The sequence below is a fragment of the Ambystoma mexicanum genome, chromosome 4q (assembly GCF_040938575.1).
Source record: "Ambystoma mexicanum isolate Mex_15411 chromosome 4q, UKY_AmexF1_1, whole genome shotgun sequence".
NCBI classification, from domain to species: Eukaryota; Metazoa; Chordata; class Amphibia; order Caudata; family Ambystomatidae; genus Ambystoma; species Ambystoma mexicanum.
Genome location: NC_090928.1, coordinates 998,589,782 through 998,612,890, shown reverse-complemented (window position 1 = coordinate 998,612,890; position 23,109 = coordinate 998,589,782). Strand labels below are relative to the sequence as shown.

The 23,109-nt window shown below is 46.9% G+C and overlaps 1 protein-coding gene across 3 annotated transcripts in view; it reads right to left on the bottom strand.

The window, feature by feature from the left end:
- Positions 1–1,708: 1,708 nt before the first annotated feature.
- CENPF (centromere protein F) overlaps positions 1,709–23,109 on the bottom strand; it is a 1,250,680-nt gene continuing 1,229,279 nt past the window's right edge. For all 3 annotated transcript variants that reach the window (XM_069608564.1, XM_069608566.1, XM_069608565.1), the window contains one exon: positions 1,709–2,252. In XM_069608564.1, coding sequence (XP_069464665.1) covers positions 2,046–2,252 — 207 coding nt within the window. In that variant the 3' untranslated portion in view covers positions 1,709–2,045. The remainder of the gene's footprint in view (positions 2,253–23,109) is intronic.

The following is a 23,109-nucleotide window of genomic DNA, read 5'->3' as shown; positions in this document are numbered from 1 at the left end:
TGATGCCGCAGGGCAGAGCATGAGTGGGTTAATACATCCCACAACCTTCTGCCCCACTTCTCATAACTTTGCATTATAACTCCAGACCTCCATCAAGTTTGGAGGTTCAGCTGTGACAAAGCTGTTGGCATCCATAGGAATATTGACCCAAGTTACGGTTTTCAGTAGAAGAGAACATATGCAATCGTGTACAAAGCTGTGTGCCTAAACTGACATATGCACCAGGGAATTTGAAAACAAATTTAAGATTCTCAGATCTGAGCATGATCCGTTTGCTTCTCCTGCAACTTTGCTCTGAAACAACTGCCACTATCTCAGGAAGGCTCACCATTATAATTCTACTGGGACACCCATGGTTGTTTCAGAACTACAACAATTGAAGTCAGCAGTAATGCCAATGAGATTAGTGATTGGAGTCTTTTCTGAGTCAGATATATCTGACAAACCTTGCTAGATATCCGCTTCCCATTAATGTTTTCCGATGCAAGTCTCCTCCTCCAACCATGTTTAACGCCAATAGATTAATGCATACGAATGGGCTATAACGTGGTTCATTCATTCATCCCTGCTCAATGACAACCCATACACGCGCACTCACCTCGCCTGACATCTAAAACATAGACTGACTTTATAGAAGCAGTCTCTTCGGAAGATGAGTAATGTTCTCTCCACATTCTTATAAACTAGCGCAATTGTGACCCTAATTCCTCCTAGCAGTCCCTACAATACTATTGCCTCTTCCTACACTCAGACCTCCTTGCTTCCACTACAAAACTAATTGATACTACTCTATTTGCCTCATATAGTAGGGGGAGCTGGATTATCCTAAAGCCACTCCACTCCTCTTGCTCTGCTCCAACTTAAGAGGGAATAATTGGTGCATTAGGACTCACACTCATCCCCACCCCATATCTCAACACTACCCCCCCCAATCCAGTCATTCTCAGACCACCTACACAGAAACTCATTCCCTCCTTTCTCCCAAAGATCTGGGTAGCTCCCATAGATCTGGATTGACCAACCTCTATGGCATCTCACTTGTCCTCTTCTCTCTGGTGTCCAGGCCTTGCTCATGTTGCAGAAAGCGGAAGGATGCAAACAAACCTGGATCGCAGGTAAGAATCATTTATTTCCGTCATCTCCAATAAAGGTTCCAGTGTATTTCTACAGCATGCTTGTGTATCCTGCTACGGCGGCACATTGAATACAGCAGTCTCTCACGAAAAAATATGGTCAAGCTGTGCATGGAGTCTCTTCCAGAATAATACAACTCATACCAGCTCTCCACCACTAATGTATATACTCAAGACTATGCCAGTTCATCTCAGAATATTCCTCAAATGTTCCTCTCTTCCACTACTGCTACATGTACTGTTCTGCTCATTTTCTTTTTTCTGCTCATTTTGTAATACCAGAAGGATGACCCTGCTGCAAGTGCATCAACGAAGAAACATTTGGCACAAGGAGCTACAGACATATACAAGTTAACAAAACAAAGAACAGCGATGGCTTTCGCCACCTGGTAGTATGAGACCTGGTTACTAGAACTGTTTTTCAGCCGCCACCTCGAACACTTTTAGGCAAACTGACTAACATCAATTCAGGCACCTTCTAGGTTTGATATATCGTAAAGTGCAAGTACGACACACAAATGTCCAGTAGCATTGTTACTGTGAATAGAAACCACCTGATATACTTGAGCCGGAAACACGTTCGTAAGATAGTTTAATATAGCAAATCTGTACAAAATAAAAACATATGGATAAATACAATAGTTTACAGTGTTGCACACAATGTACAATTAAGAACAAAGATATACATAAGTTATTACCAGAAAACATCATTAAGTTAAAATTTAGAGCTCATGAATCAATATTTTCAGTTCTAAAACGGTAGGAAAAGTGCAAATCCATAGTGGGTCACTAAAACAATTACCTTTGTTAAAAAACATGAGCTGCTTTCACCCTAAAGTAAAAAAAATAAAGATAAATGTTTTATACGCTCAGTGGCTTGTTGTTGGAAAACTGTACTTTGCAAACTGCAAGCTACTGTACTTTGCAATTTTCCCCCTCTGTGGGCTGCTGAGGTGACCTTCTAGTACTCCTCGACCTTCGCCTTGCTTGTACTATTTTTTTGTCTCTGGGGCTTTGTGGAGTAGTTTTTTCAACTTTGTTATGTGCGGACAACGGAGAGCAGGAAGAGTCCACCGATCCCACCGTAGATGTCGTCGGAACTTTCTGAGCATCATTAAGCTGCAATATAAATCAGAAAATTGCCACTTTAGTTGCATTAAGAAAATCCCAATTAATGATAGTAGCGTTTAGTACCCTCCAACGATGGTTCTAACAAAAGCAGATGTTCCCACAGAATTAACATTGTGGTATGAGGACAGTTCTTGCTTTATGAGGATTTGTATTGCTTTAAAATACATGGTTTGATGTGTGGGGACGGCTTGCTTTCAGCAAAACCAATATATGAATACATCGACAACACACATGAAAAGAGGACATTCTGTCAGAGGTTTGGGTACAGTAGTGCAAGACTCCCCCCAAAGAAAACCTAAGCAAGAGAATTTACAAGGCATTGCCATTGAAAGCCAGGTGCACATTACATTGTAATCGGACTGGGCCAGTGAGTGCTCATTTGCATCACAATGTGCGCCCCAAGCTGTAGAATGCCTTTCACCATTGTATAGAGGATTGCCCCCCAATTTCTCATGAACCACTTTGCTTGATACACAACTACAAACATTTAAAACATGTTGAAGGGTTACAACTATGTCCTCACCAAGTGAGAATGGGAGATGGGGCCTTTTCAATTTCAGCAGCAAAAATCTCTGGCACATGGTATCATAGAGGGCCATATCATGTTATGCAGACACTATACATTTTCGCAAATGAGTGAAGCGAGACACTTGGAAAATGCCCAATACAGGAAACCCTGCACACTCTGCAAGGGAAGAGCTGGCATCAGGTTGTCTTGTTGAATGAGCCCCAGTCACAACATTGTATTCCAAGAAGACAGGGTGTGTTTAGTCACAGCCATGCCAGCATAAGCACCAGAATAATACACAAAACGCTGAGGGGTCCTTTTAAAGACCAATGCCAATCTGCATATCCATCTAGGCGAATCTAAGAAACGGCATATCTCGCATCCGTTTGTGTCGTGGTCCAGGTGAAGACAAAGGCACTTGAGGTGCCGTTCCTCGACTAAAAGGTTCTTCAGGCCACAGGATTCACAGACCCCGGAGAGACTCTTCTTAGCCACATCGGACATGGTTGGGGTGAGATGTAGGCCCAGGTCTGGGCCCGAAGCCCGAAGTCACAGAGAGACTATTAAATGAAGGCAAGATGATCTTTGCTGACAATGGGTGACCGCTGCAGATAGTCACTGTGTGACGGTAGAATAATAAGAGAAGGAAGAAAACTATCGAAACTATCCAAAAAACAGCAAAAGAAATCCACAAATTTCAAGTTACGAAGCATACAGACTTGAAACCTGCAGTAAAAATCGGAAGATGGCAACCAGGAGTGGAGTTTAGGACGTGTGTCATTTGGTGGGGGCACAGTATGGCCAAAACGACAATGATTAGTTATAGAGGAGACATGCAGTTTTCATTCTAAAGCAAAACTGCTTTCTTTTTACCGAGGATTCCCAGCCTGACAACAGGGAATATTCATGAACATGTGAATACATGCAAAGACCCCATGCTATAGAAAGCAGAACATCTAGAACTAATGAGTCAGGACAAGTGAAGGGGTCCAAATCCCTCTCCTGAAACCAAGTTCAGAATGTACACCATCTGCGGCATAAATTGATTTAGTGCGTCTTCCCGAATGAAAGGAGTACATCCCGAACATTGTCCTACAATTCCAACTCCTTGTATCTCAGCAGCCAATCGAGAAGATTCAGAATGATGAGGTTCAGATGGAGGACCCCCGCCTCTTTGACTGGGAGAGTAGGTTCAGTAGGATCCAGAGAGGGCAAATGGCTTTGTCTGCGAGGTCAGGGTACCACATCCTCCAGACCCAGTCCAGGGTGATCAAAATTAATGTGAACCCAAACAGCAGGATTCTCCAGAACTGGTAGAACTGCTGGGATTGGCAGGAAAGCATAGAATGGATCAAACTGGCTAGGGCAGAACAACTCTCACTTCTTGTTCGCACTGGAAGCTAAGAGGGTCACTTGAGGAGTCCACCGAAAGAAAAGATCTCCTCCAGAACTTCCCAAATTGCCCAATACATTTGAAGGCCAAAGTCTGTCTGCTCAAAGCATCTGCCAAGACTTTCTTCATCGCCGTCACACGTCATTCTTCAGAGCCCAGAACCAGTCACATTGTTTCTCTGCACCAAGGCAACAACCCCACACCACGCAGTTTGTTGAGGAAGTGCATGGCTACAGTGTTGTCCATCAGCACCAGTATACACTTGCATCACACAGAGGGGAGTAAGACAACTAGGGCCAGCCAGATGGCCTACAGCTCCAGTACATTTATGTGTTCTCAGGCCTCTGTTGGAGACAAAAGTCAGCTCACCATAAGGTTGAACAGGTGAGAGCTGAGCCTTTAAGGACATATCCATGATCACTTTCAATTCATGCCAAGATAGCCAGAGCAAAGACATTTAAGCTTTCTTGCCTGAGGTGAGCTGCAACCACTGTCAGAAGTTTGATGAAGACACAGAGTGCCGAAGAAAGACTGAACAGCAGGACTTTGAATTGGTTGTGGGTTGATCCCACCACAAACCTCAGATACGTCCTGTGCTTGAGATGGATCGGAACATGGAAGTAAGCATACTCAAGATCCAGGGACAGAAACCATCACTGCAGATCAAGCACTTGAAGGATCTGGGCCAGAATGATCATCTTGAACTTGCCCTTGCGCAGCCACAAGTCCAAGAGCCTAAGATCCACGATGAGACACATGCCCCTGCCCTCCTTCGAAACCAGAAAGTAAAGGGAATAGCCGACTCTGCCTTGTTCAGAGTTCTATGGCACCATTAGTCAGAAGCTGGCAAACCTCTGCTAACAGGAGATGGGTTCAGAGGCAAATAGGTGCTGGTAGGAGGATGGTCTGGAAGGCATTGTGAAAAAGGGAGACTGCAACCCTGCATCACAAACTGTAAGGCCCAAGTATTGGATGTGGTTTGATGCCACACCTTGCTGAACAGGGACATTCTCCTTCCCTCCCACTTCAGTGTGATGCTTTAAGTCCTCTTTACAGAAGCTTTGAACTGAAGGCAGAAGTGGGCACTATTAAGGCAGCAATGCGCCCTCATTTAGCACCGCGGCCACTTCCATGGCAAGAGGGGGACGGGAAATGAACAGCTACTGCTAGCCTGTAGGTGCCTGTCCCAAATCAGATTGGGTATAAGAGATGTAGGATCGGACACCCCTCCCTCTATTGGTGGGACTGGAGGGCTGTCGAACAGCTAAGCCCAAGATAGTGAAAGGGACTATCAGCTTTTGTCCCAAAGAGGATATGTGTGTCATCAGGCATGACCAGGAGTTTTGTCTGGTGCAAACCTAGAGGTTCTTAATTAGAGTACCTCCTGAGAACTGCTCCATTGATCATGGTACGTGTCACACAATCTGCTGTATCAAATCCTGGCTAAGATTTGGCATGCCACCTTTTTGCCATCCTGTACTAAAGCATTGAAGCCTTCCCTCATCTCACCAACCGGGAGGTTCTCTGCTACTTCAGAGACCACTCTAGAGATGCCAAATAAAAAATGTCCAAGGTGAAAGATGTGTTTAATGCACTCAGTTCCAAGTGGCACACCTTGCACCCTAAACATCCAGTCTCTTGTTCTCCCTGTCAGGGGGCAAAGAGGGAAAGGAGGTTGTCAGCCTCAACTGCTGGATTCAAGGGAAGCTTGCTCTCTTTGAGGACCCTTAATCAGGATGTTGGTTGATTCAAATTGGACCTTAGGCCTGGTGGGTTCCAATAATCCCAGTGATTCCACTACCTTTGCCATCATCTTCTGAAGGATAGCATGTGGCTTCCCTGCAGTTGGTTCCGGAAGGATGTCCAACTCCAGGGACATGCTGACCCTGCTGTCATCCTGTAAATTAGAAGTCAGGTCCATGCCTTTGCCCTAGAATTCCTCTGGTAAATCCTTTGACTCTCTGGAGCAGCATGGTTCTAGCTAAAGACATCCTCAACATAAATGTGCATACATAAAGTGGGGTATACGGCCGAGTTGTGCCAATGGCGTAGATTTAAGCCATCAACAGGAGATTGATGGCCATGGGTGGATCAACATAGCATCAGGTCGGATCTGTGACTGTCAGAGCCGAGTAGTTGTGGTCTTGTGGGGGAGGGTCCTGTCAGCCCCTCTGAGCGCGATGGGCTCAGCTGACGTGGGTGTTGTGCAGAAGCCAAAGCTGTTGGCGCCTTGGTGAAAATGTCAAGTATCTGGAGCGAAATTCTTACCATTCCTCCAGGGTGGAGGATTGGGTGGATAAAGGTACACGCGGAGCAGCTTCCTCTGAGTTGTTCCTGGAATAGCGCTCCTTGTCTTCAATGAAGAGAAATGGTGTCTGGAGAAGCTGCTCAGGGAGTGAGACCACTTATGGTGCTGCTACGTCTTGTCCTTCCAGATCGGTTTTCCTCTTTTCCGCGCACAGGTCTTCAAGGTGCTCTTAAGCCACCCTGTGGTAAAATGAGAAGAGGTCTGTGTAATGCTCCCAAAAGGCTTAAAGATGCATGGATTGACATGGCCCTTACTACTGTGGGTCGTTATCTCCCCCCCTCCCCAACAGAAAAAGCAAATTATGTGGGGCTCGTAGACAGACATCTGCCACCCAAAAATCCATGCAGAGCTTAAATCTCAAATCCTTCACTGGTATTGCTATATTAGTGATGTTCCCGAAGCGAACAGAGTGCACACAAAGACATTAGACCGATACAGTGCAGTAGGGGAAATTTTGTGATGACAAGTAAACATTCTACTTCCAGGTCTTGCAGTAGAGCACTACAGTGTCCTGTGGCAGATATAGTGTTGCTATATTGAGCATGACAAATAAAACAGATAATTGGTGAAGGTTTCATGGGAGGAATTAGCTGGACATTCCAGTTTTGGACTAAAATACTATTAAACCCTCTGCTTTATATAGACACCAATAAACATTGTGTATAGGTGCATTATAAATACCCAATAAATCTATATATAGTTATGTTCAGAGTTGGCTCCAGCCCCATAACAGTTGGTGGGTTGAATTTTTGGCCCGAAATCTGCATACCAGTCTGGGGTGTACTGGCGATACTGAAATCTGAACAACCCCACCCATCCACCATGTACAGGGCGGGGTCCGGCCCTGTGCTATCAGTATAGGCGATTCCGGGAGATTGACGATTTCTGTAATTTTTCAAAAATAGGAAGTTAGAACACAATATAACATACACAAGGCTATAGCAGACCTCCACATGCATCTCAGCAAAAGTCTGGGTCAACACCTGGGGGGTTATGGCTAGTAAATCAATAAAACAAACATCCCTGCTTGGCCCAACATTCACTCTCTAGACATATCTTCCATGATTAGATGTCCCATAATGAACCATAGTGAAAGTGAGGATGGTGAACCGCAGATAAAGGCTTGACCATGCAGCCCTCTCACTCCTGCCCATAAGCCAACGCATACAGACTTCCACCGGTTGAGGACTAAGCGGGAAGGATCATTTATAGAAGATCGGCAGACTTAGCCAGCCAATGGAGAAGGGAATGATTGTTTTTCTTTTTCGGTTTTTCCACCTTGTCACAAGGGCCTTTTTAAATAGGAGAAGCACTGAACTACCAGTGAGAATTAGTACAAAATCTCCTGACATCACATACTTGCTTTTTGCTATATCAGATAGCTTTTCTTACTTTTCCCATTTCTCATTTTCGAATACAACAGATATGGCTGACTTCAGCCACACCTAAAAGAGTCATTTAAGTTTATTTGCATGCAATTATTATTTTTTTTAAATGACTTCAGTCTCCCTCAAACATTTACATGATGTGTAGGGTGCAGACAGGCATGTGTTATGTATCCAGTTCTACGGTGGAACAGACATTTTTGGTCGTGAGCAAACAAATTCAAATTTATTTTGTACCGATTGTTTTACCGGGCTGGGGGGACCCCCTGCGCTCTTCCGCACCTTAGTCTATACCTCACCCCCAAACCCCATCTACCTGTACGAGATTTCTTTTTTAAAATGGTACCGCGGGAGTCACCGCCATAGTGGTCTTAATGCGCAGATTCCTTGCCCATGGAGAAACGAATTGCGACCTCGCCCAGGGTACTAAATCAGACCATATTGTGTGGGAAGGAGAGAAAAAAGTGAAAGAGGGAGACATTAAGTTGGGGGAGTAATGGGTGAAGAAAGCAGAACACACCTGGGTAAACAAACATGAGGGTAGATAACAAGTGGTAGAATGCGCAGGAATACATATAGGGGATATGTGGCTGAATGTAATGAAAGACGAGGTCAATACAGGGATGGGGGATAACCTTAAGGAAAACCTCCTCTTTAGATGTATTCATGATATCTTACGAATGTTGAAGGGATTTATTAAGACTAGTTATGATGGAAGCATGATGGCCTTGAGATGTGTTCAAGAATTCCAGATAGTTTTGTGTCTATTTATACCAAAAAGTAATGTCAAAACTCTCCCCCATTAAGAGTCCCTGCAGGTAAGTACAATTGACAGAAGTGTCTAAGTGCCCAAGAGTTGTCTATGTTTTAAGGGTATGCGGCTGATACAATGGGAAAGGGAGACCTAAAAAGGCATTCCCACCCAGAGCGCAAAAAAAATATCTATTCTTAGGTAGAATGCCATTTAGTGGAACTGGAACTTAGTTTTATTGAAATTATCCTTTGTTTAAATAGTGCTAGAAGATGTTAGTTGTCATATAGGCATCCATTTTGTAGTCCTCTGCATTTAGCAAAAAGTACACAATTTGAATGTTAAGGTGAAGAAACAAAATATTAGAGAGGGGAGAGTAAGCTGCCTATACATAAGGTTACGATAAGATGGAGGGTCATACAATCGAGTAACTAAGTTGGGAGTACAGAAGAAATATGGTAGGCAGACACCAGCAGAACCTAAATGGGAATCAACAAATTGTAGAACCCAAGAGAGTCAACATGAAGTTACAAATATAGTGCAATATTCAAAGTACTTGCGAAATACAGACATGTGTATACAAGGATAATGGAGGGGAAAGGCTACAGTGTATGCGTTTTAGAGTCAAAGTGAAGGTTTATTTGCACTTATTGTGACTTCTGTGGGTCCTTCGACCCTCTGTATTGCTGATGGAGTGGCTGGAAATTATTCAAGATCTATTAGTATGGGAAAAGCCATGATTTGATGACCCTTTTAAAATGGGGGTAGTGGTTTATGGTTCTAATCTCTTTGGGGAGAGTGTTCCAGATTTGAGGTGCGAGAGTAGAAAAGGAGGATCCTCCCAATTTCTTCTTAGAATAGGAGGGCATCCTCAAAGTCGTGAGTAATGCTGATCTGAAGTTTGGATTGAGAATGTATCCGTTGAGTTTTGCTTGGAAACCTCATGCACAGAAAATTCTCCTGTCTACAGGTAGCCAATGGAGAGACTGAAGTGCCGGTGAGATGTGATCTCTGTATACCAGGCACAGCAAGGTACGCGCAGCTGCATTCTAGACTCACAGGAGTCTGGCAATAAGGTATGCTCGGACGCCTAGGTAAATGCTTTTAGCATAGTCTAATCTAACAATCACTACTGATCTAATAGCGGTGCATTTTGGGAGAAAAGCTAGAAATGGGAGAATCTTTCATAGAGTTTTCAGGCGAGTGAAAGCTTGTCGGACGACAGTGGTGATTTAAGGTTCAAGTGAGAGGTTGGCATCCAGGGTCACTCAGATTTTTGGCCGTCTTGGAATCGGTTAGTGCTGGAACGTTTTGTTCTGTTCATTTTAGGGGAAGGGGTTTAAGTAATGGTTTGACAGCTATAAAGATTGCGTTGTTTTCTGGATTCAGTGAAAGATGGTTGTGTGCCATTCAGATATCAATTTTTTTTATGCATTCTGAGAAGTCGAACTTGGGGCAAAAGTGCTCTGTTTTTTAAGGATGAGTTATTTTAACATTGGCGTAGTTGTAGCAGGAGAGATTAAGAGATCTTAGGAAGGAGGGGAATCTGTTGAGGTAGAGATTGAAGAGTAATGGTGGGAGTGAGGCACCTTGTGGTACACCCAAAAGGGCATTTTTGAACTCAAAGTGGAAAGGTGCAATGTAGATGCATTGTGATTGTTCAGTGAGAAAGGACCTTCGTCATTTGAGTGCTCTAGCTCTAATATCACAGTCAAAGAGGGGCTGGCAGAGGATGTTCTGGTGAACCAGGTCAAATGCTGCAGGTAAGTCCACGAGTATGAGGATCGAGATCTCTGCCAAGTTTCCTCTCATCCCCGATAGAGAGAAGAAAGGATTCTGTACTGTGGCCAGGTCTGTACAGGGTCCAGGAAGTCTTGGTCTTCAATTAATTTAAGAAGCTGGTAGTAAGCAGCTTTATATGCCAGTTTAATTAGGTAGCTGCAGTTGGACATAGCTCAGACGTTATTGGGATCGTCCTGATTCAGCCCTGTTTTTTAAAGTAAAGGTTTAACGTAGGCTAATTTGAAATCTGGGGGAACTAATCCTGTCGTGAAGTGCTTCATAAGAGTCCTGCCGACTTCTGCCAGTTCAGTACCAGTGAAAAGTGCTTTGAGCATGGCAGGTGGGCAGGGATCTGATGGTGAACCGGACATGGAGCTCTTAGTGATGAGGGACTCAATTTCTGATGTTGAGAGGGGTGAGATGGAGAGGAACAAGTTATTGAGGCGCGGATGGGGTGAAGAGGGGAATGTTGTGGGAGATGGTGTGGCCTGCAGTGGTGATTTTTGTTTGGATTTTGGAGTCTAGCATGAGGAGTTTGTTGCAGAAGTGGTCTGAGAGTGAATTACAGATATCTTGGGAGGGGGTTACCATAGTTGATTGGGCAGTAGGACGTTTCCATTCTGAGAAACTTTTGAAGACCTCACTTTGAGGTTTTGTGGCATTAAGTACCGTATGTGAGTAATATTTTGATGCTACTTTCCTTATCGCAGAGTGATAGCTGCGTCTATGTCTAAAGTAAGCTAATTTATCGCTATTCTTTCTCCAGGTGTGGATCAGTGAGTTGCTGGTCTACGTTAAGTTTGTAGGTGGACAAAGAACCATCTGGGATCGTTTGATGATCTTGGGATCATGGCCTGTTTCAAGGGCGCTATGGTGTCCAGTGCTTCGGACAACCTGTTAAATGCATTTGCTGCCGTTAATGGGTTTGAGCTAGCAGAAATGAAGGGTATGTTATACATCAGCAAAGGAACACATTTGTTTTCAAGATTAATTCCTTTTAAATATCTATAATGTGCATTTGCACCTGGAATGGATTGCTCATGTCCCATTGGTGAAATGACAGTGAAATATAGTGCTGAGTGATCGGTCCATGAACTCTCCAAAGGCATGCAAATTCACCCGGTTGTATGCACTGCATTATGGCTGAGAATATTACGGAGGTCTTTATCTTTGAGGCTTGAGATTAGGGTTTTTGGAGAGCCTATTTAAGGGTAACTCTAGCCTGATGTTGAAATCACCTAGAAAACAGATTGTGGTGTCCAGAGAGAGCTGGAGATGTCAGCAAGTTCAACTCCAAATTTACCATTGCATCCCAGAGGTCTATTCATGAGAAGGATGGTGATGTAATAGGAGGATGAGATTTTCAATTTATTGTACATAGATTTACAGAAGAAAGGAGATATGTAGAGTCCCTGAAAGTTCACGTGATTCCTCCAACTCTTTCACTTCTGTTCTTGACAATTGTTTTGTAGTCTGGGGATGGCTTCATTTACAGCATTGGAATAATGTTCTTCGTTAAGCCATGTTTCGGTAAGGAAGAGAAGAAATGGTTCATGGTCTGAAATTAAATCATGAATCTCAAGTGTGTTTCGACAAGTATCGCACATTGAGGAGGATGCAGATAGGAGGGTCCTGGTTGTCAGGAGTAAAGGAAGTTGTGGGGTGAGCGGCGGAGTGTGTTTGCGTTGCATGTAGCATTACAGGCTGCAGACGTGTGGGCTATTGTCTTGCTAGAGCTTGTCTAACAGAGAAATTATGGGTGTCAGGTGTATGCTTGAGCATAATGGTAGAGGCAAGTGGGTTAGATGCAGAGGGATCATTGCGTTAAGTGGTTTCCTGGTTCTCAGTAGGATGTGTATGTCCTGAAGAAGAGGCATGATCTGCCCGAAACTCGCCTTTAGAGCAGAGGTTTACGTTTAAACTATCATGCCAGTGGACGAAGATAAACATATATATGACTAGTTAAAGAAGTGATTTGGTTGGAGAGAATAGTGAGATGGAAGTATCTAGGTCTTGTGGAAAAAAACAAATATTTGGAGAACTCAGTGTAGGAACATTTTTGGTCAGGTACGGCCTATGTACCAAGGAGTTCCGGCTCCAATGTTTCTGTTGATAATGAAGGGGATGGAGGTGTGAGACAAAGGGGGCTTAAGGGGAATGCGAGACAGTTTTTCATATATTTTGTAATCTTTCTAAGCAAGCAAAAGGGTTTGTGAGAAGTTTGGGTATTGATGTGAGGGGTAGATGCAGAGGGGATGGTTTATGTGCTGGTATATTGTAGTTGCGACTAAAGGAAACACTATGGAAGGATGGTGATTAGGGATATTGGGTCGTTGGGTGAAGAAAACCCCTGGTGGAAAGGAAGCATCTCCCTGAAAATGGAGTGTGAATATAGGGTCCAGTCTCCAGAGGAGGACATCACTTATCGTCATGGAGATAGTCAGAAGAGAAGGGCATGAGTCCAGGTTGTTGAGAAAGGGGGTGGGCTAGGAGATGTAATTCGCTGCAAATGGTTTAGAGAAAACTTAGAGTAGGGTGGTGATGTGACAGGATGTAATCGTGGAGTGGCAGATGAGTGGGGCCTGTGACTAATCTGGACTCTTCTCCCTTCTCCCCAGAGGGGAGCCATCCCCTTTGAGACAAGGGATGTGAGCCCATTAACCAAGACTCTCCCTTGGGTTCTGGGCAAGTGGGACCTCACTGGGAGTCACTCCCCTCATGGGGGCAAGGCCTCCTATTCTAACAAGGAACTACTGGTTTAAAGTATATTATCTGCATATATGGAAATTGAAAAGACTTATGACTCCCGTTTTGAAACCACTCAACAGCAACACTTCCATCTCTTTGCCTTCAGGTAATGCTGGATCGCGCCAACACCACCTTCAAAGAGAATCAACAGGACCCTCCTACCTGTGATATTATTTTGGATTCACCAAATAGTGACGTTTCCTCAAACGCTTTGGCTTCAGGCAATGCTGTATTCCGTCTGAGCGCAATAATCAAAGGACACACCCTTTTTGTATGTGAGGAATTATATATAGCCAAGCAGAACGTTGAATCGGAGAGAGACTCCGCCCTAGGGAAGAGAACCGCAATGCAGAGGCGAGCCTTTGTAAAATCGACGGCCTGGACCCATGCAGGCCCACAGATCCTGCAACAGCAAGGACAGCAAGTGAAGCACTACCCGAATGCCTGAGGCATGGCGTTGTACCCAACCAGAAAGCTGAGGTCGGAGGAGAGGTAGAAACGGAAATACAATCGTCTCATTGGGTGGCGTGACCACAAAGAAGCTGTGCAGGGCAGGAAGGCCTGTAACCGACGCTATGACCAGACCCGTCTGAGGGAGCCTAGGTACCCAAGCTCCTCACACGTCAGACGGTAGCTACCGTAGCAAGTAGCAATGGGGAGAGCCTACGAGGTTATGGGAGCCTGAGAACCTCAACGGAGTATATACTGTTACAAGGGACAAATATTGTGTGTAACAGCTGGAAAAACCATCAAGGTTAAAGGAGTCTAAGAAACCAGTGTGTGCAAATACCTTATAAAAGGGGAACAATAAAGGATATGAATAATTTGGCATCAGAGCTACAAAAGGCAACACATTTATTTTTGGTTTCCAACAAAAAGGAAAACCTTTACAAAACGATTCATAAAATGAAAAAAAACAAAACCGTATTATCATATCATACAATAAAATAGCAAAAGGAAAGAAAGAAATTAACAATATTCCAATCGGTTTTTGTTTTTTTTAAAAAAAAAAACATATCAGCCAATACTTCATTTACGGGAAAGCATTCTACTATAGATTCTTTCAGATATCCTCCAGTCTAAAGCAATTTTTATTATATACTCTCCATATTAAGTACATGAGTTTATGCATAATACCATCAAGACAGGTACAATCCCTGCCCCTATCATGCCAATATATACAAATTTCTCTGCTTAAGTCATTGGAATGGCTCAGTCATTAACCTGCATACTTTGGCTAAGAATCTGACAGTAGCCAGTTTTAATGCCACAGATTTTCCATGTAACTTTTTCCACCAAGCAACGTCAATGTTAACACACTCAGCATTGGAGACAAACTTTCTGAAGGCACTCAGACGTTGTGACTTGATAGCATTGCATTCCAATAAAAGATGTCTCAGAGTTTCACTTACAGAAGAACAAGTTACTCTCTTACCTGGTAACGTTCTTTCGATGGGATGGTCCGACGAAGTATTCCATATCTATGACAGTAATCACCACAGCTGTGCTGCTTCGGAAAATCTTCGGCGTCTGCGTCGATGACATCGATATGCCGCCCTCGAGGACCTCCTCCGACGGCCGACGTCACTGGATGTTGTAAGTAGGACGCACGACGCCCGTAGCCTCAGTTGTAGTTTTTTCCCAGAACGTGTGCCACCAGTCTTCTGCCAGTCTGACGCACAAAGCCTTGCGGAAACGTAGCTGCAATCGCATGAGAAATTCTGTAGCGGGGAAGGTAGAGAGGGAGCGATATGGAATACGTTGTCGGACCATCCCATCGAAAGAACGTTACCAGGTAAGAGAGTAACTTGTTCTTCGAGGGGATTGTGTCCTTCGACGTATTCCATATCTATGACAGACTCCCAAAGCAGTACCAATGCAAGGAGGTGGGAAAAGAATTTAGAAAACAGAAATTTAGTATGCTCAATCAAATTGCGGAGTAAAGGACCGCCTTGCCAAAGGCTAGATCCTGCCCCCAGATGGAATCAAGGGAGTAGTAACGTACAAAAGTATGTACCGAAGACCAGGTGGCTGCATCACAGATGTTACGAATAGGAACACCCCTCTTCAGTAGAGGCAGCCATACCCCCCCTGGTAGAATGGGCCCGAAAGCCTACCAGTGGGTCCTTACCCGCCCAGCGGTAACACTCCGAGATAGCCAAAATAATCCAGCGAGACAAAGTCTGTTTCGCCACAGCTTGTCCCAAACGTTTTCCAGCGTAACCAATGAAGAGCTGATCGTCCACTCTGACCCGGGACATGCGTGAAATATAAAAGCTTAACGCTCTCCTAGGATCAAGCCTATGGAGCCTCTCCTCTTCCTTACAAGGATGGGGAGGAGGATAAAATGCCGGAACAACCACCTTGTGGCCTAAATGAAATTCCGACACCACCTTCGGAAGAAAAGAAGGACGAACTCTAAAGGACAACCCTGTCCTTATGAAACACAGTGAAGGGTGGCTTAACTGAAAGTGCCTGTAACTCACTCACTCTGCGAGCGGAAGTGACCGCAACTAAAAATACAGTTTTAAGAGTTAAAAGTCTCAAAGGGCATGAATGCAAAGGCTCAAACGGAGCACCCATCAGAAACTTGATAACAAGGTTCAAATCCCAACCGGGCACCTGGAAAGGTGACGGAGGGAACACATTAGTGAGCCCTTTCAGAAACTGAGAAATTAAAGGAATTTTAAAATTGGAACACTCTTCAGACGAGCGCTTAAATATGGACAGCGCCGCCAGGTAACCTTTAATGGTACCCACTTGAAAGCCCCTGTGGGCCAAAGAAAGCAAAAAAGACAGAACCATGGGAATGTCACATGCAAAAGGATCCACATTCTTAACCCTGCACCAGTCGCAGAACTTACGCCAATGGCAACGGTACAGGGACATTGTTGCGGGCCGTCTGGCTGAGAGCAACACCTCCATCACATCTTCAGGGAGGTCCTTATACCTCAACCTTTCAGAAACCAAGCGTGAAGGTTGAGGGATCTGCCTCTGGATGGAGAACCTGACCCCCCCTTCCCGTGAGAGCAGATTGTCTTGGTAGGGAAGACGACGTGGAGGGCAGATCAACAAGTCGAGAAGGTCTGGGTACCACGTCCTCCGGGCCCACGCCGGAGCAATGAGGATCATCCAGAACCGAACCTCCGTAACCTCCGCAGTACTTGCGGGATGACGGGGACTGGAGGAAACGTGTACAGCAGTGGGAATGACCACTCCACAACAAACGTGTCTACTAAGGCTCCGTTTGGAGGAAATTCTCGCGAGCAGAACCTCTCGCACTTCCGGTTGACAGTGGAGGCGAAAAGATCCACTTGAGGGGTCCCCCAAAGGGCGAAGATCTCCAGGAGAATCTCCTGAGCCAACTCCCACTCGTGAGAGATCACGCTCTGCCTGCTCAGAGCGTCCGCCGTCTCGTTTGTCTCCTGCCAGATGAACTGCCGAGATCGAAACTTCCTGCTGGATTGCCCAGAACCAGAGCTGCATCGCCTCCCTGCACAGAGGAAGTGACCCTGCCCCCCACCTTCTTGTTGAGGTAGTGCATGGCCACTGTGTTGTCCATCAGGATCAGGACATTATTTCCTCGCACAGTCGGCAGAAAAGCCTTCAGGGCTAGCCTGACAGCCCTCAGCTCCAACAGATTGATATGGAGTCTGGACTCCGACGGAGACCAACGACGGCTGACTGTCAACTCGTTGGCATGAGCTCCCCATCCCGTGAAGGATGCGTCCGTCACGATCGTCACCTCCGGCCAGGACAGCCAAAATGGAGCCCCCCTCATCAGATTGCCTTCGTCGGCCCACCACAGAAGGTCCTGGGAGACCGAGGACAGCACCTGAACCGGGTCCGACATCCTGCCGGAGGACTGAGACCACTGGAGCTTGAGTGCCCATTGCAAAGATCTCATCCGCAACCTGGCCTCTGGCACCAGAAGAATGCAGGATGCCATGAGGCCGAGCAGTCTCAAGAACTCCAACGCTGGGGACTCTGGGCAAGATGAAACTTAGGCACCATCTGCTGAATGTGATGAGCCCTCACCTGGGTAGGAAAACACTGCCCCAGGGACGTGTCGAGCACTGCTCCGATGTACTGGGGCCTCCGAGTTGGTGTGAAATGGGACTTCTTTAAGTTGAGGGAGAAGCCCAGCTTTTGCAGGGAGTGGCAGGTGACTGACAGATGATCCAGGACTTGCTCGGGAGAGCGTGCCCTGATCAACCAATCGTCCAGGTAGAGGTAGACGTGAATCCCCCCTTTTCCTGAGGTGCGCTGCCACCACTACCATGAGCTTGGTGAAGACCCTCGGGGCGGAGGTCAATCCGAACGGCAGGACCCGAAACTGAAAGTGCGAGTCGCCAACCGCGAACCTCAGGTAATTCTTGTGCTTTGGAGGGATCGGCACATGAAAATAAGCGTCCTTGAGGTCGAGACACACCAACCAGTCCTCAAATTGAAGGGCCCGGAGGACTTGAGAGAGTGCAACCATCTTGAACTTGTCCTTCCTGAGGAGTTTGTTAAAACCGCGCAAGTCCATGATGGGTCTCAATCCCCTGTCTTTCTTGGAAATCAAAAAATAAGGATAATACTATCCCTTGTTCCTCTCCGCTACATGCAACAGTTCTATGGCGCCTTTCTCCAGCAGGGATTGAATTTCCTGCGCAAGGAGCGGATCCGGACTCTTCAGAAAGAGATTCCCCGGTGGATTGTCTTGAGGCATCTGCCGGAAAGAAGACAGTAGCCGTGGGTTATGATCTCCAGAACCCACACTTCTGAAGTAATGGCGCGCCACTCTGCAAGATGCTGCGCCAGCCTCCCCCCCCCCCCAACTGGCGAACCATGGGACATGGCCTCATGACTGAGCTGAAGCGGCTGCGGCGTTGCCTGATGGCAAAGAGGCAACAGCCTGAGCGGCCTTGGCACCTCGAGTACCTTTTTTTCCACCTCTGGCACTCCTGCGGTGGCCCCTTTGACTGACCGCTCCACTCGCTTTACCAAAGGATGAGTAATAACGAAAGGAACCTCCCCCTCCATTGCTGTCCCCTAGGACGAAAATGCAGAGGTTGTCGAACTGCAGCGCCCAACGACTTCGCTGCAGCCTTTGAGGTCTGCAACCTCTCAAAGCTCTCGTCAGGCTTGCTGCCAAAAAGATGTTCCCCGTCAAAGGGCATGTTGAGGAGCCGGGCCTGCACATCAGGAGCAAACCCCGACTTCCGCAACCACGGCTTATCAAGGTGCTCGCCGCCATGGACCGGCTGACGCAATCTGCCATGTCCAAACCCGACTGAACGGCCTCACACATGGCATCCTTGCCATCCTGAACCATGGCAAGGAAACCATCCCGTTCGTCCCCTTCGGGAATATGTTCAGCCACCAAGGAAACAGTTCCACAGAGTGTGTGTGAAACGGGACATGGCACATATGGAGTTGGCCGCCTGAAGCGCCATACCCCCTGCAGAAAACACTTTCTTCGCCCAGCCGTTGTTAGGGAGAATTCTCTGTAAAGGCTAATTTCCCAAACCTAGTGAGTCCCCCAGCAGCGTTGATGGATTTTTGGGGTTTATTTTTTTCTCCTGCTAAGAGTGAGACTCTTTTCCTCCCACTCTTAGCCATGATTTGAGGTGTTCCTTTGACTTTGTATGTGTTCTATGGGCTATGGGGTCCTTTCCCCCATAGGGTTTCATGTGTTTTTGATATGTGGGTTACACAGCACCCTCCGTGCAGTAACCCAGGGGTGTCGTAGCGACCCCAAACATAGACTCCATACCCTGGGACTGACTACTGTCTCCCAGGGCATGTAAAGTCACCATTGGCTTTTCTAGTCTCAAATTTTGAACAGAACCAGTACAAACCATCATATTGTGGACGTACTGGTCGGGGCAATTCGATTGCCCCGGGGTCTGTTGTTCGAGGGGGCACTCTCCAGTCCCCCCGACCGAGTTTTGGCTGGTGGCAGTGGATACTACTTTTTATATTCGACCGCGAATATATTCCTATGGGATTTTTCCATTGTTCGAGGCTACCACTTTTTAAAATAGCCTTGAACATACCGCCGGTTTATTAAATTAACAAATTCACCGGTTGGTATTTTTTGCCGAAACTTGGTTCCAAAATAGCGTTTGTGTTCGCTTCTGCGACTCCAACCCAAGTCGAGCCCTTTGTTCCACTTTTTGGCGGGCTTCTCCACAGAAGCCCCCAAAAGTGGTGCCACTCTGTCTGGGTACCACAGGGGGTGTAGGAGGGGGCTTAGGCACCCTGGACTGAGTTGCCTCGGCAACTCAAGTCGCACTCTTGTGTGATTGGCCCAAGTGGTGTGCCGCCCGGCTCACCACTTAGCATGTTTGAGTGACAGCTAGGCTGAATGAATGGGGGCTTTCTGCATAAAAGCAGGGCTTTGGGGACTGGAACTTCAGAAGTCGCCACAGGACCTAAAGAATCCGAGGAGGGAGAAGCCGAGCCGACCTGCAACAACGACACCACCGGTGGAGCCCTGCTGAACCGTCTCACCACTTTTCCCGACGACAGAGGAGATCTCCAACCCGGAGAGTCTTCTTCCTTTCACTGGTGGGGATAAACAGTTTGCCCGTCTTTTCGCCTTCCTGGACCATCTCGTGGCCGTCTTGCCTGTGCCAAGCACCCCGGCAACCGGAATACCACGGTTTACCACTACCGCGAAGAAAAGGGTAGTACCTTGTAACCGGAAAACTCTGCGGCTGGTTTCTTCCCTGGCAGTGCCACGACCTTCATCTTTCCTCCACGTCGAGACCTCCTCTTCCTCTGGACGAAACACCGACTTGCACCCGCTGCCAGGAACAACTGCCCCCGCTGGAGCGTTCTTCCCGTTTTCAGGTACTGTGTCCCGCCTGGCTTCCCTTGCGACAGATCGTTCGGGGTGACAGTAAATCCTCGACTTTCTAACCTGGGTTAGTCTGGGGCCTGTTAACTAACTTTTCTTGACTTGATCTCAATCTTTTGTGAACTATCTACAAAGACTCTTTGGGCATAACCCCCACTGTGTGATCCTGGACACATTTTGCTTGCTCTCTCTAAGAGTGGGCCTGGCATTTGAACTTCCTTGCTCTCCAGTAGACTTTGCCTAAGCCTGCCTCACTGTGGTCCTTTGAAAAGTATTGAAATTGTGTGCTTTCATAACTCTGCCCTTTTCCTCCCTTTTTATATAACTTATTGGAGTGCCATCTTATGTTAAGTGCTCGCCTCTGTCTGAAAATAAGTGGTGTTTCTCATTAAGACTTGTCTAATAAGTGATTAGGGTTGTATATATATAGTAATGACTGTGTTGGATTTACTTACCTCTTTCTGTGCTAGTGTAATTTACAAGTGTGTCTTTAAATAAATAATTATATACTTTTACACCAAAGCTCTGGTCAGTGTTTGCTTGTGCTACTGTATCTCTGTACCCATTGTGTATACTCTATATACTGCCTAAATCATCTTGAGAGAAGTCTGACTGCTCAGCTACAGCTACCAGGTAAATCTGGGTGGTGCAGACTGCTACCAATTGGGTTTACTGCCAACCACCTGTAGTCCTAAATCTTTTGCAGTGGTCCCCAAGGGAACATCACAGGTTTCTGCCCAACAGCCGTCAAAACACTTGTCGTCCCTATCAGGAGGGATGGTAGGGTACGACATCTGCTTTGCCGGGGCCGTAGCCGCCTGCACCACCAAACTCTCCAGAGTAGGGTGCTTGGACAAGTAGCCGGGGTCGCTACTGGCTGGGCGGTATTTTCGCGGCAAAGACTTGCCCACTGCCGGGAGACTCTCCGGAGCAGTCCAAGCCGCCGCCACCCTCCTCTGTAGAGCCATATGAAACGGCAGTACCGGGTCAGTTGGTGGACCAAGGTCGAGGATATCCGTAAGGTCATCCTGAACAAACTCCCCCGGGGGAGCACACCATCACAAGTACTCGGTGACCCTTGACATAAGGCGCCGGTACGAGGAGTCGGCATGAGTGCCAGGCTCAGGCCTACAAAACTCCACCTCTGGAGAGGTGTCCAGCCCACTAGCATCATGCAGGGACTGCCTCAGGTCCTCAAATTGGCTATGGCCCGAGAGAATCCCGTCTGGCACCGTGTCAGGGCCCTCATCCACCTCTGAAATAAACTCCAGATGGCAGTAAGAAGGCACAGAACGTGAACCAAAGCCATGCTTGACCTTGACCAGAGCTTTTCTAGGTGGTTCCACCGAGCCATGGGGTACCCCCGTCGATACAGCCTCGAAAGGCGTCGAGTGAATTGGCGTCGACAGCATCGATGGCGCCAACACAGTCCTCGAGGCCGGGGCTCCGAGCGTGTCCCTCGACGGCCGGGACGCCGATGGCATTGACTACTTCTTCGAAGGTAGGCCCTCGAAAGAGTCAGTCGACGACCTCGGCGCCGACGTCTTCCGTGAAGACACCATAGGTTCACACGGTCTCGAGCGCGTCGAGGACCGGGACCTGGATCAGGCATGACGAGAACGATTCCCCTTTTCTGAGCGGGACCTCTCCCGCGAATCGTGACGACCACCCGAGCTTGAAGGCGTGCGAGCGGTGTCTCTCGGCTGATCACGACCGACCCCGCTAGGAGGCGCCGACGGACCAGTGCCCTGCGATTCGAGAATAGCCAACATTTTCCTCCATTCCTCCGGCTTCGCATGCTTGGTGGGGTAAGCGACCCGCCAACGGGCAGAGTCCTCGGATGAGGACGGGGAAGGCGACCGATGACGGCGCTTCCGGGAGTGCCTCGAAGAGGCAGAGGAGTGGCGAGACTGACTACGGGACCGAGACACACTGGACTTCCAACGATGACGCGGAGAGCCGCCCCTCGAGTCGTCCGTCGAAAGCCCCGCAGACCTCGACTTCTGGGACTTGGACACCTTACCTACCGATAACTTCTTCTTGCGCTCCCGCAAGGCTTTAGACGTGAGCGACTGGCAGTCGACACAGTCATCCGTGTCATGGGCCTCCCCGAGGCACCAGAGGCAGGCGTCGTACGAGTCCGTAACCGACATCTTGGACCCACAGTCCCTGCACTTCTTAAAGCCCGGACGCGGTGTGGAAGACGAGGTAGAGATCTTCACGAAGAAAGTACTTCACAAACACCAAACAGGTTCGAAGAACCGAGAAACAACAGAAACTCCAAAGAGTCGAGGCGCGCCGAGATTCCCGAAGCGAACACACGTTCGCGGAAAAAACAGAACTGAGGCTACAGGCGTTGTGCATCCTACTTATAACATCCAATGACGTCGGCCGTCGGAGGAGGTCCTCGAGGGCGGCGTATAGACATCGTCGACGCAGGATGCAGAAGATTTTCCGAAGCAGCAGAGCTGTGGTGATTACTGTCATAGATATGGAATACGTCGGAGGACCCAATCCCCTCGAAAGACTATTACTGAAGCGACATGGAATGTGTTCCTTTTCCCCCTTCCCTAATTTCCAATATTTCCCTGGTCAATAAGACATTGAAACAAAATCTCAAATAGGCAACACGCCACTTATGATCAGGACATTTTTGAAGATATGATTTAGGGCTACCCATGAGCTTCCCATTAGGAACTAGATGATAATAGAGGGTTGATGTACGCTATCCATTGTTTTCTCCCAGTCACAACGCTTTACTTTGACTGGATTAGACACCAAATTGGCATGTGATAATCCTATATTATCTAAGGCTTTATGCAGTCCGTCTGTAGGGTCAATAACCAACGTAACTCTGATCAGCCCATTTTCAGTTCGTCCCCTATTTCTGCATAGAGACAATTCTCCTTAGCCATAAACAGATTTCTATATAGGGCCATTCTTTTCCATTGCACGATGCAATCCAACAATAACAATCCTAGATCATAGCGCAAGGCAGTTAATGGTACACATTTAGGGAGATAGAATATCACTTTTCGCCAGACTTCAGATTCAAGTTTCTGCAAGGAGGAGGGAGAATAAAAATGTAATATTTCTAAACCATAGATTAGTTTAGGAATA